General features: G+C 45.1%; 1 protein-coding gene across 6 annotated transcripts in view; it reads right to left on the bottom strand.

The window, feature by feature from the left end:
- The window catches only part of MGMT (O-6-methylguanine-DNA methyltransferase), a 170,753-nt gene extending 159,949 nt beyond the window's left edge, over nt 1-10,804 (bottom strand). For 5 of the 6 annotated variants that reach the window (XR_015706491.1, XR_015706492.1, XM_087765738.1 and 2 more), the window contains exons 1-2: nt 10,321-10,443; nt 259-302 (exon numbers count right to left, since the gene is read on the bottom strand). Coding sequence is in view for 4 of the 6 variants with exons in the window: in XM_087765738.1 (XP_087621864.1) it covers nt 259-282 (24 nt within the window). In the remaining 2 variants the exon portion in view is untranslated. Of the gene's footprint in view, nt 1-258; nt 303-10,320; nt 10,444-10,607 lie in introns of those variants that run through there. The other variant, XM_087765740.1, reaches the window with a different exon arrangement.
- Between the last annotated feature and the right edge of the window lie 2,340 nt (nt 10,805-13,144).

Genomic DNA, 13,144 nt, shown 5'->3' with positions numbered 1-13,144 from the left:
TAACTGAAAATAGAGCGTTGTCCTGTTAGTTTATGCTCTGTGGAAGATAGATACGTGACGGGGAAAGGTCCACTGATGCCTGTTACCAACCATGACAGAGCTACAGAGATTTACAATGCAGCATCAATCTTGTCAACTGGATTCTTAATACTGACTGCCAGGCACTGGGGAAAAACCAAACTATGTTACATGAACTCTTTTGTAATGCTGGGCTTTCAATGTACACCTAAATGCAAGGGTATTTTACTAGAAACTTACTTTTGGAACAAGCCTTGATGCCATGGTAGATTAAAAGTCTCCACCTGTAAGGAAAAAAATTCTCAGTTAGATTGAGATTTAATTTGAATTCCACAGGAAGAATTGTGTATGTCAATAGTTCATTTCCCTTGTAACCAGCTCTGCATCAGTTTTTTAACTGGGCTCTAAGTTTCAGTATATATAATTTCAAAAGGGAGTCTGATTTTTTTTTTTTACAAGCAACCAGGAATTTTAATGTTCATGAGGTCACCTACTGTTTCTTACCAGTCAAACAAAAAATCAACAGATGGCACATTGAAGACTTCCTCCGTAACAAGCGCTACACAGCTCTGATCTTTTGAATAAGAATGCCTTAAAAGATATAGTATTAATTTGAGAAATATTTGTACAGGCAGTAATGCACTTCTGAGCTACTTAGTAAAATAAACAGCCTTTTGTGATTTAATAAATAACACATTTTAAGTCATGAAAGCAAGTGACAGTTAAATTCTGGGTTTAAAAGTACCAATTGCAAAACACTAAGAAAGTACCTAGGAAATGTTACCTTCAGTTATTATAATTCTAGTCTTAATCATTATTTATAGCTCCTTAACAAAAAATACAACAGGTTCCTCTTTGCTCTCCCCTTTGAAATAAAGGATGATTGCTATTTCCTTGGCATTTACTTAAGTTTTCCCCCCTCTATTTTCTTTTCAGAGCTATTTAGCCAAGATCACTATATCTTTGCAAACATGTGCTATCGGCGTTACATTTTTGAAAATCAGGGAGAGTATCTGACAAAGCTCAGCCTCAGAGCCCTGACTCCCAGCCAACCGCAATGGGAACTCTTCCACTTAAGTGGGGGAACTCGCTACTCCACGGGAGAGGATAACTGTATCCACTTAAGAAATGATAAATCTCTTAAGAGAAATGATACAAGCGTCCAAGGCTTTCCAAGTCCTCTCAAACACATCAAGCCTTGAAGTCCAAGGCAGTGACAGAACTCACTGCCACTTCCAAGCTACTTACAAGAAAACAGTAATATTTAATACTACGTCTTAATTATTTTAAGAGTTTAAAATTAAGATCCTGAATAATGACTATTTTAAATATTCTGACAATCATAGCCTTGCAAGGTAGACATTGCAAAGATCACTAATTCCATTTTCAATGTGAATAAGTCAGGCAGATGAGCAATCTACTTATATTGCTTAAAGTATCTGTGATAGAGCTAAAAATAAAATTGCTATTTACTTCTATTGTCACTTCAGAGTTTTAACTTTCAAGGAGCATAGCAACACTCAGCTTTTTCAGATGTTTCTGAAGGGTAAAGCTAGAATATTTGCCTTGAAAAGCACATTTATCCAGAAGCGCTTTTCAACCCTGGGCCAAAGCCCAGCAGTACAGTGTGTAAAGTGCTCTGAATTACACCAACATTGCAGAGAGGTGCTACAGCCTTCTGACCATCGATATTCCCTTCTGCTTTCCCATGCTACCACCCCAAAACACAGACAAACTAGAAGGGGACGCGACAGTCCAGCAGATGCTGCAGTACCCCGGGAAGGGCACGCTGCGGCTTTGCTGGATCGCATGGCCGCTTTCCCCGATTTGCTGACCGAGGCCATTGGGCTGAGAAGTCACCAAGTCTCTTCTGATTCCAGATGGTAACTACGCAGGAACACAATTTAACTAGAAAACACAGTGTAATGTGGAGTTATTCACCTGCAGATAAAACTCACAACATCCCATTCCTCTCCAAAATTAAGTGTGATGTTTGGAGTGTATCAGCCCAAACGCTCTCATCTGAAAATACACCCAGAGATTGCCCAGAGCAGCAAACTGCTGCACCATGTGCAACGGGGCAGCGGCACGGGACGTGACACCCCCTCAGCTGGAGAGCAGGCCTCAGGAGGGCAACATTCAGGAGTATTAATGCCCCAGGAACACGCATCTCTCCTCTGCCGCTGCTACGCTTCCCCAGGAGGCCAAGGAGGAGCGCAGCTGCCGAGACGGCAGCCCGGCACCCCCCGCGCTCCCGGGAAGGCAAGCCAGCAGCGTGCCTCCGTCCCACCCGCTCTACTGGGCAAAGCAAGAACCAGCCACCATCAAAACGCCACTCCTACAGTGGCAGGCAACCCAAGGAAGGGTCACCTACAGCCTCCACGAGAAAAGGGAAACCCAAAGCCTTCCTCTGACGTACCTGCATCTTTTGCAACCTGAATACAATTTGAATCCGGACACATTTGTATGAAGGACCGGCACCTATGCACCTTTGCTTCACTTGCACCAAATGTTAAATAATTACCATTTAACTGTTACTTATGCCCCTCTCCCCATCTCCTACCAGCTGATCTGATGGCGCACGCTGCTTTGGATTCTGGTGAGATCCACTTGTTCCCTCCCTTCCCACTGGGAAATAAAGTGTTTCCAAGACAGCAGCTGCTCATGGGTGGATGAAGGGCCGCTCCAGCACACCGGGTAAGCCAGACAACAAGCATTCATCCCGACTGAAGGAGCCTGGAGCCCAGCAGACAGCTCTGGGACAAAACTCGTCAGGAAACATCCCTTTCCCTAAAATATTTTTGTTTTATATTTATTTGCAACACAGTTTCTCTCCCTGTTTATGAAAGAAACCATGCGAAATGCCAAAATCAAGTTAAATTTCAAGTTGTTGTTTTAAACAGCATCTGCAGGTAAAACTCTCAGCACCCCATTCCACAAAAATTAAGTAAAAAAAGATAGGGGAAAACCATACAAGACCACTGCTAAACATCAGAGGGCTGGGAAAGTCCAAAACATTGCTCCAAAACGCATCTCAATCTTGCAAAGACTGCCTTGTTGGAAGAGGCCAATATACGCACTAACAACTCCTTTTCACATTTAGTTGAAGGGTTCCCCTAAGGTTGATTTTGAAGGTAAGAACCGAAAACCTCTTCTGAACAGCACAGGAATCGCCACTGATCAAATTGAATTGTGATACCTCATTCTGGATCATGTTCCAGAAACTGAGACACCAGAATCACTGCACCCATCTTAAAGACTGAAACCTTGTTGTCATCAGTCCCTTCATCAAAACAAAAAATTTCCTCCTGCATTTGCAGAGAGTAGGATAAACTGAAGAGATCAATTAATAAGCAGAAGTGAGGAAGTTAAAAATAAAAAAACAAGAGTAATTTGGCCCCATCCTCACCTGCTCAGAGCTGCCTGACTGGACCAATGAAGCCCATCTCCTACTGAGCTCCTGCCTCATACCTGAGCTGTGGGACTTTGGCCTTTCCATCAAGATGTTCCCAAGTTCCCCAGAACTTACTTTTCCACACAAGAGCTGTGCTGAGGCTGAAGCCATACTGACAAGCAGCCAGGCAGCGGGACACTGCTGAGACACCTGGAAGACACACAAATGCCTTCAGGTGCCGAAGAAGAGCTCCTGCACAGCAGGAGATGAGATGGTGCAGGAAGCTAATATATCCTAGACCCATCCTGTGAGCATCCCAAACCTCTGAATATGTCCGTAGAACAAAAACTTAAAAGTCAGAGGTTACATCAAAAAACAGATCCTTAAAGGCCATGAAAAATTTCAGCCATATTTCGTTGACAGTCTAGAACAGAAGTCCTTGGGTTTTAAGATACTCTCCCGTTTTCTTCCATAGAACTGCAGCCCAAAAAGTACATGTGAGGGCAGCTCCACGGTAAGAACTCTTAGAGTCATAAAAAGTATTTTTCTCAGTTCATCAACTTTTAAACACTAAAGGAAGGTTCTCCTTGAAAGACAAGTCCTCAGGATCGGCAGAACGTAATACACTCTGGTCTCAGTACTAAAATTTAAAAACAGCTATTACATTGAGTCAGTATATGAATAAAATTCCATATGAAAACATTTAAAGTACATTAGATTTTTGGTCAAGATGAAAGACTGAAAAAAACTCGAGCAATCTATTCTAATTGGGTTCCCATGGTAACTGTACAATTGGGTTTTTCAGTATAACATCCCCAAGGCCCAATGCACACTTGTAAAATATACTTCAAACAGCCTGAATTGTTTTTACATTACAGCACTCCCAGGAAGATCAATTACTATACATCCCCACCCTAACTATTAGTGGCAGGAGATGTTAACACTATTGGCCATATTAACATAAGTCATGTAAAAAACACCACATATCACCATCATTATATAAAACTAATTACACACTTCAGATTCATCAAACATGTTCTGAGTAATAAACCAATACTAGTCTTGTCACAAGATCATGTTTACTGAATGTTAGAAATCAACCCCAAATATATGCCAAACCATTTTGCTTCTCATATTGATTTCAAGGATAAACAGAATCAATCATTAATAATTACATTATAAGATGACCCATAGGGTTAATCATATTCTTAGAAACTCTCACTATGGAATCAAATATAGCTGCACAAAAATACCTGAAAAGCATTCAAATCCAGGCCATGTGCATCACCAATAAAATAAAACAAGGTGCATTCACCAACATGCGACTCATGTAACTGGTGAAAACAAAACAGTATTATTGTGCTATTTAAAAAGAAAAACCACAAACATTTATTAAAAAAGCCTTCTCTCGGGTTAAGCACTTTGCCTTTTTGGGCCTCAGTCGCACTTTCTGAAAGCCCAACACTGGCTATAGACTCAACTTGTCCTTCCAGACAAGCCGTCCATCCAACTGCCTAAGCCTCAAAGCTAAAAGGAGGTTAACAACCCACACCCACTGTAAGTAGGATACAAACCCAACTATTTCACTTATATTTCCAGGGGGAAAAAAAAACAAACACCTTTGGCCAGTTTGAATAAAGCCAATCTCATTTCTCCATCAACCAACCCAAAATCTTGGTATTTCACAGACTGAAGTCAGCAAACAACCAGAGGTACTTCTGGTGTGCAAGGGATCTCCCTTTTCTCCCCACCCTTCCCACTCCATGATATCTGATCACGCTAAATTTCAATGGAGCAAGATGAAGGGAAAATGAAGTTGTGTAAATTGTTTCTCCAGGACACTGCTGACAGTCTACAAATGCACTGTCAACATCGCCAGCCCACGGCTGCCAAAGCAAGGTTGTGCATTTCACATGTATTTTTAGATGCTGTACATTCCATCTTGTGGTTTTTATACGCGAAACAGAATTTCATCTTTTATCAGGGCCTTAAGGATACTTTAGGTGTTTATTAATAAGTTTAAGTAATTAACAGACCTTCTGCATACTTGAATGTACAAACAACCAAAGATAATGTTATTGTTTGCACTGTACTGACTGATCTAAGGCAGTCAGATAATTTAAATTTTATTGAGTGATGATTATACAGCAGCAACATTTACAAGACAGCACTAATACTTGCTATCTGCTAATGCCGAGTTACCTGGAGGGAGTTAAATTTGCACTTCGAGCATGTAGATGGCATCATTCAGAAAACAAAGCAAATCTGCTTGCAGAGTGGGCTGTGCTGTTAATATATACTACTATACTGAAATTTCATTAGATTTTATTAATCTGATCATAACACACTAAAAAGTGGCATTTGAATAATAATTAAATCCTGAAATGCACCCATCAGGTAAGCCCACCTCTTCAGTATCCCATCTTCAAACAGCACCAGCACCATGTAGCTACTGAGTACTACAAAAACAAGGTAAAGCATGTAGTGATTTTTACTGGTATACCACCATGCCCCTCCAAAAAGTGGGATTCAACCTTCCCAAGTCAGAAGTGGGATTGCTAATAAAAGCTAGTTCCTGAGCCCAGGTCCAGCATCCCCAGCTGCTTATTGCGAGACCCACAGCTCAGCTAACACGCTGGGCAGTGAACACGGAGCGCGATCTGAACGGACACCCACCTCCTCTCTGGATGCCATCAGCTCCTGCTTTGGGAGAGGCAGAATTATTCTTTTATTCCCCTTTGCCAAGCTGCTCAAAACTATAGCCCCCCTATCAGTAGGGCTCTTTTACTGCTATTTCACTTGGAAAGCAGAGGGGAAGTCAGAATCTTTGCATCAATGAACTCCCCTCTTCCTCCTTGAGATTAAAGGGGACTTGTTCGGAGATAAGTGTTTTTAATCACTTCCAGAACCTCCGTTGCAATGGGGAGAATTTCAGCTGCATGTCCAAATTTTACAAGGGACTTGAAAAGATACCCGAGATGATTTATACCATTTAATTTGGCACAATATAAATCAAAACAGATAGCAGATAACCCTGACAAACATCCGGACAGGGTGCTTTTGCTCTGCTGGTATAAAATAGTAAATAAGGAAACAACTTGAAAAAGGATTGGCAAAAAGCATCAAACCAGTAACGTATTTCCAAAGAAAAACTTTCACAATTACTCAACTTCCATAAAACTCCAAAGCCACACGAGCTTTATTGACATTCAAATACATTTGACTTTTTTAAATAGTAGTCTGGACCACACAAGTAGGTCACCCATTCTAAAATTGCATTTTGTATTTCTGGAAAATACTTCAATAGAGGTTTGGTCTGGTTTTATAGTTTGGTTGTTCCTCCAGCTGTATGTTTAAGTTAGTGCTGGCCCGAACGCACCTGTGCCGGGTGATAACGTTAGCCTTATAGGAGACAAAATTTAACACAGGATTTTTTTTTCTTGCATCAGGAAGGTTTCGCTCATGACACCTTCAGATAAATTAGCACAACTGAAGCCCGGGCCAGCACCGATCTGTAGCACAGCAACCTTCACAGCTATCAGCAGAGGGAAGAAACTCAAGAACTGGAAGTCTGCAGTAAGGACACCAAACCAGGCCTTTTGCTTTTTTATCACAGCATTAATGAAGAAGTTAAATGTTCACAAAACCAGCCAAGACGCATGCTGAAACCTGTCACTACCTAAAAGATTACAAGCCTCCTGAAATTAAAACTTTGTCCTACATTTTCCCATTAGTTACATTCTCTTCACCAGTCCAGATATCTTATGAACACTCTGTAAACTAGAGAATTGCACAATCCGTCAATAAAGTAAGCGTATTTTGAACTACTGTCCGTATGACTCAATTTGTCAGTAAAAACTGCCACCAGCGCTGTGCTTGCAGAAAAATGTCCATAAATGCATTATTGCGACTGGCAGATCGATGTCCATAATAAAAACAAATAGATTTAACAAGCGCTCGCTTTTACGAGTTATGCAATTGGTGGGATGTGCATTCAGCTTCACCCGACAACTTCTGGGAATGGGCAATACAGACCGGCTTAGGCACTGGCTGACTTCACTGGCGTTACAAACAGGAAATTATTCTAACGCAGGAAATCTTTAAAAGCCTTAGACTGCATACTAATGCCTTCAGGATGTATTCAGAAGTTTCACACATTCGGAATTCAACATATTGTTCTGTGAAATATAAAATGAGAGATGTTAACAACTACCACAAGCAGCGAGGCTTTTTTTGCTGTGCTCTTTGCAGAAAAGAAGTTGAATTTAGGTCAGCTGCACCCCAGGCAGAATGGCTCACTGGTCTGGAGGCTGATGTTAAACACCCCAACAAATCAGGACCTACAAATTGTTCTCACGAAGCTCTTGCAGCACCGACACCAGAATGACCATCGCTGCTGCAACCACCTTTCAGTCACCACAAGTGAGGATGTCACCCTCTGTACCAGAGGTTGAGGACAGGGCTCACTGGAATATTATGCACTGGTTTGTACAGGAGCAGGTTCAATTCATAAACAGCAGTTGTTCTCGCTCCTCCAAAACCCTAATTGCATGGGAAAAGAACACTCCAAAAACAGTCATCCATGTCTTTGACACGTTCCCCTTTGGATTTTCTGCATTACTGTTTCTCCTAAGTTTCCCCTGTCACCAAAGTCAGTTTAAACATAGTTTCCCTGGTGCAGCCTTTCCACCTTATCCAGACTTCCCGTAACAAACTTAATACTTTTTCTGCACAAGTCCTTAAATTAGCCATTCAAGGAAACCCCGATAACCTTCCCAAAGGGCATGAGCTTCTCCTTCAGGCTACTATCCCTTTAGTGATGCCATTAACTGATTCTCTACATACGTTAAGCATTAAACAGTAGTGACAAGTTAATTACGGAGTTATCAAGAGATAAAGTAGTCACGGTAACACAAGTTGCAATATAACTACAACAGTTTCCTATAGAGCTTCTGTTCAGTTGCTGGTGTAATTGGTGTAATTAACTTGTCATGGATCAGAATGCAGATAGGAATTGCTAAAGCCACCTTGCAAGCTCACATGGCTACATCTTTTTTCCTTTGAAGCTTGAGGCTTTTGGTAGAACTGTCCACATTTGTAACATTGTTTGAAAACAAAGCAAACAAAACTTTTCACTTGGAAAAACTGTTACAGGCTGACAAAACATTCGCAAGAAAACAAATAAACAACTTGGCAAATTTCACCTAACTGGATGTTTTAGACAGAAGTATCCTGCATTACAGGGGTGGGGTTTTGCCCCAGGGGCAATAAGCTTTGCAAGCATCATAGCAGTCAAACACACCTTAAGAAACTTAAATGATGGATCAATTCAGAGAGGGGAGGGGGACCTGTTCAAGAGGGCAGAAGCCCCAACCCAAAATTAAGACCCAAAGAAATAACTTGGGTTTAAAACAAGATATTCTGTGGTACCTATGATTCTGTTCTGAGGTTGCAAGCGCTAGCCTAAAAACCAGAGCCAGGCTGTCCCACGTTCGCTAACCCTTCAGGTCTTAACACAAGGGGCAGACATAAAGGTGCGTGGGCTCTGCTCGCTTCTTCCCACGGAGACCACGCGGAGACCTTTCCAAAGGGGTGCCCGAGCACAGGCGGGGCAACAGAGCTGCTAGAGAAGACTTTCATCTCGCCAGAGCGTCTGTGGTCTTCCACATCACCGGGCAGGCAGGCATCGAAACACGACAGGAGATCCCCTGTCGTGGCTCCACTTAAGCTGCATTTCCATGCAAGCGAGGGAAGACCAAAGGCCACGGCGGCAGTTCAGGGAGGGGGAGCTCCGACGCCGACAGTTTTGGTCCCCTGTGCATTAGGGAGACAGGCAGGGCTTGGAGGCCAAAACCTTCATCAGGTTCACAAGGGATCCCTGTCATCTGAACAGACCCCTCCAGAAGACAACCCTTGTCCTCTGCGCAGGGGGAGGACACGACTGGACACAAGTTATGCTGTGACAGTCATTTCCAAACTAAATGTTATGCCCCCATTTATAAAATGGAAGGCTTTCCTAAGTGAAACGCTGTAGAGACTGTACCTTGCCATTTAATAAGAGGTCCGTTACACAAAAATACCATACAACTCAGTAACAGGTTTATTTGGGAGTTGGGGGGAAAAAAAAAAAAATCATTCTTTACATTTACTTAACTTTAGAAATCGTATGCAGTTACAATATTGTACTTATTTTACAAACAGTTGCAGAGCTTGGCTTTTGTGTCAATGGCAAAAGGACATTTTTATGTTAATATCAATTTGACACACATCATTTTAGTGCGGTTTCACACTAATCTGATCTGACCACAGGCTGCTGCCAGGATCCCAATGGAAGCCAACGCGCTTTTAGGAGGGCCTCGGCCCCCACAGCAGCCGCAGCACCGCGTCCCCGGGCTGGGAAAGGGTTTGGCGAGCTGGCCGGGGCAGGACCAGCGCCTAGGGCAGCTCGCTGCCAGCCCGGGTTAAGCTTTACAATCAGCGTTCCCCTGCAGGGATGACTCCCGACACCGGGGCCTGGTGCCCGCGCTGCTAGGAGAGGCCTGGGGCCACAGCAGGGGTGCTTCCCCTCAGAGGGCCTGCAGGTGTCAGTGAACGGGGACACCGGGGAGCGAGGGAGCCCCCGCCGCTCGGCCGGCTAAGCCCGACTACGAGCTCAGCGCGGAGGCACGAAGGGGCTGCGGCCGCTCGCCCCCGCCACAGCTGCTCAGGGGGCCGCAGGGGCCCCCTGCCCGGGAGCGGCCCTGCTCCCAGGCCCGGCCGGGCGGCGCCTCCCGCCGGCGCCTCCCGCCGGCCCCAGCCCGCCGCCATCTCCCCGCCTGCCCTCCCCGCCATGAGGCGGCCGCGCTGCCCAGGCCGAGCCCGCCCCGCCGGGCCCCGGAGCCCCGCGGCTCCCCGGCCCGCCCGCGCACCTGCCCGCGAGGAGGAGGAGGAGGAGGAGGAGGAGGAGGAGGGAGGGCGGCGGAGAGGCCGCCGGAGCGTCCCCGGCGCCGGCAGCCGCAGCAAGCCCGGCGCCACGGAGGGGGCTGTTCCTGCCGCGCCGCCGGGGCGGAGCCGCCCGGCCGCCCCCGGGGCCCGGAAACCCGCGCCGGGCGGGCGAGGGAAGCGGACGGAGCAGGCGCGGCCCGAGCAGGCCCGGCCCCGCGGCCTCGGCCCCCGGGCCCGGCTCCAGCCCCGGGCGTGCGGTGCGCCTACCTACCTGGCTCTGCGGGGCTGTTCCGTGCGGGGCTCCGGGGGGCACCCCTGCCCCCTCGCCCTGCTTATATGGCCGGGGCAAAGAGGCGCAGCTCGCCCGGGGTCATGCAGCCCAGCTGCGGCGGGCGGGTCTCCTCCCACGGCTCCCCGGCTCAGAGCCGGGCGGCTACCCCAGGTCACACAGGTGGTCAGAAAAGTGGATTTCTGCAAAAGCCCGTCACAGAATAACGGGCAGTAATGCAGGAGGAGTCGGAGCCCCCACGGTGCTGAGCCCCTGTAGCAGCCGTGCACCTTGGTTCTTCCTTTAGGCTGTGAAATGCGGGTGGCTGCTGACCAAAATCCACCACATAGGGAAGCAAAATGCAGGTCTTACAGCTGCATGTGGTTTTTAAAATTATCTAGGTCTATTATTCTGCTCGTGCTTTGGGGCAGGAGGGACGGTGAAGGGCAACGGGCAAAGACTGGCTGCGTCGACGAAACGGCCTTTTTCACCCATTTGCAAAGTGGGGGGTAAGGGTGGGGACAGGGAATTAGACCAGAGTTCGCAGAGGGGCAAGCGTTTGGCAAATTCCTAAAAGAATTCCTAAAGTTCCTAAAAGAGGAGACATGGAGGAGATAAGGGAGTTAATGTCAGAGGAAGGGAGACTGTAGGGTGAGGTTTATTTGAGGTCATAAAAAAACAGGACAAAAGGTGCCAGTAAAGTTTGCAACAAGAAACCACTAATTTTCAAGCCAGAGGATCTTTCACTGTCCGAATCTTAATCTGAGTTACAGCAGCAGCAATTTATTAGTCATGTTGTGTGACTCAGAAGGTATCACAAAGTGGAGGAAGCCACTTGGGAAAGATCAGAACAATTTTTAAAAAAATGATTACAGAATTCTGGAAATCCTTTGTTCATAGGGAATGAACACTAAATAAAATGGCATCTAGTTAGGGCCTGTTAAATCTGATTCCAAAAAATTACAAAATCTGGTCCAAAACGCAGAAGTTTCCCCAGTGCAGTTGAACGTACCTGTGCAATAGTTGCACTTGGTGCAAACCCAGCAACGGGCAACGACTCACACTGGTGTGTAATAGCACTGAGACGCTCCTGCTGGTTTTAGCAGTATTTTTTAACGTGACACCTAGTTTTCCCTTTCGCTTCCTGCGCCGTTAACCTTGAGTCTCTCAAGGAAACGTAAGCAAGGAATGTTTACCACCCTCTCTTACTTTCTTTACCATCTACGTAGGCAAAGCATTGGCCAAAAGTCACTGGTGAAATTGTTCTGAGATAATAAAAATGTCCAGATCTTCCACACCACCCTGCGAATTGCAACCTGCAAACCTACCGATTTTGAACAAGATAGAAGTAATCTGTGAATCTGTGTGATCTGTGAAGGATGAATTACAATTAATATAAATAGTTTAACAATGAGAAATCAAATTCAAATCTCCTGATAGGAACAGCTTATCAAGGGAATTTCATTTAAAGCAGCAAAGAAACGATATCACAATAAAGAAAAAACATATGAAAAGGTATTCCGTGTTTGTAATAAATTACAACGAATTACAGGCTTCTGGTTCGTGTTTTCTTTTGTATGCATTCAGAGTTCATCTCTCTGACTTAGCTTTTCAGTAGCTGTTGGCGAACAGATGATTCAGGCTGCTGTGTAACTGTGTGATGCCGTAAGGTGACAAGAGAAAATAAAGCTTTTTGGTAGTTCTACTGAAGCCCGGATTAACGGTCAATGAAAAGGTAGTGCCATTGCATGCCCCGTGCAAGTGCAATGGCTTACGTGACCATCTCATCTCCAAATGAAAGATCTCTTCACATCAGTAAGCTCTGGACTGGATGGGATACCCTAGAGAGAGTCATTATTTTAAAATGTAAATATCAAGCTTCTCAAGCCCTGATTTTTATTTTTTTCTTTCTCAGACATCTTAAAATCCAGTGTCATGATGTGAATTAAAAGGAAGGAAGGTGGAGATTTCTGCAATAAGAGGTGGATCTGCTGCTTGGCAGAAAAAGCCCAAACCAAAATACGTTTATAAATAACTGTTCTGAAAACCCCTCTCTGCAATTTTCCTTTCTGAAACGATCGCCAGTTCTTTTTCTGCCTTTTCATCCTTCAAAGTATTGATAGATCAGCCTTGCAGGTTGGTCTGGATTCTTCCGTCTGAGAAGGAGCAACCTGACCAGTGTGGCCATGGTAGATGTTAGCACTGGCAGTAGTGCTGCTTAAAAAGAAAACTCGATTAGCAGTGAAGTCCCTGAAGGACTGCTTTCCCACCCTGAATACATGCCGTCATTATATAAATAAATACTTATAGATGTATGCAACCTTAAAATACGTAGGAGATTCTCAGGGACATCCACGTAGCAAGTGCAAGTAGCCCTAAGCTCCCTTTGCCTCTGCTCTGAGCTGTGTAGAGCTGAGCCGCGACGGGAAGGGGTCTATAGCTGCCTAATGCGGGAAGTTCTGTCTTTGCCGTACGCTTCTCTCTGCATCTCACCTGGGATGAGTTCAGGCAGAGCGAGTCGGATTCTGCCTGCACCTGCC

This window comes from Nipponia nippon, unplaced genomic scaffold (genome assembly GCF_047370975.1).
Source record: "Nipponia nippon isolate SJK-2023a ecotype South Korea unplaced genomic scaffold, ASM4737097v1 scaffold_3, whole genome shotgun sequence".
NCBI lineage: Eukaryota > Metazoa > Chordata > Aves > Pelecaniformes > Threskiornithidae > Nipponia > Nipponia nippon.
This window is presented reverse-complemented; position numbering and strand designations above follow the sequence as displayed.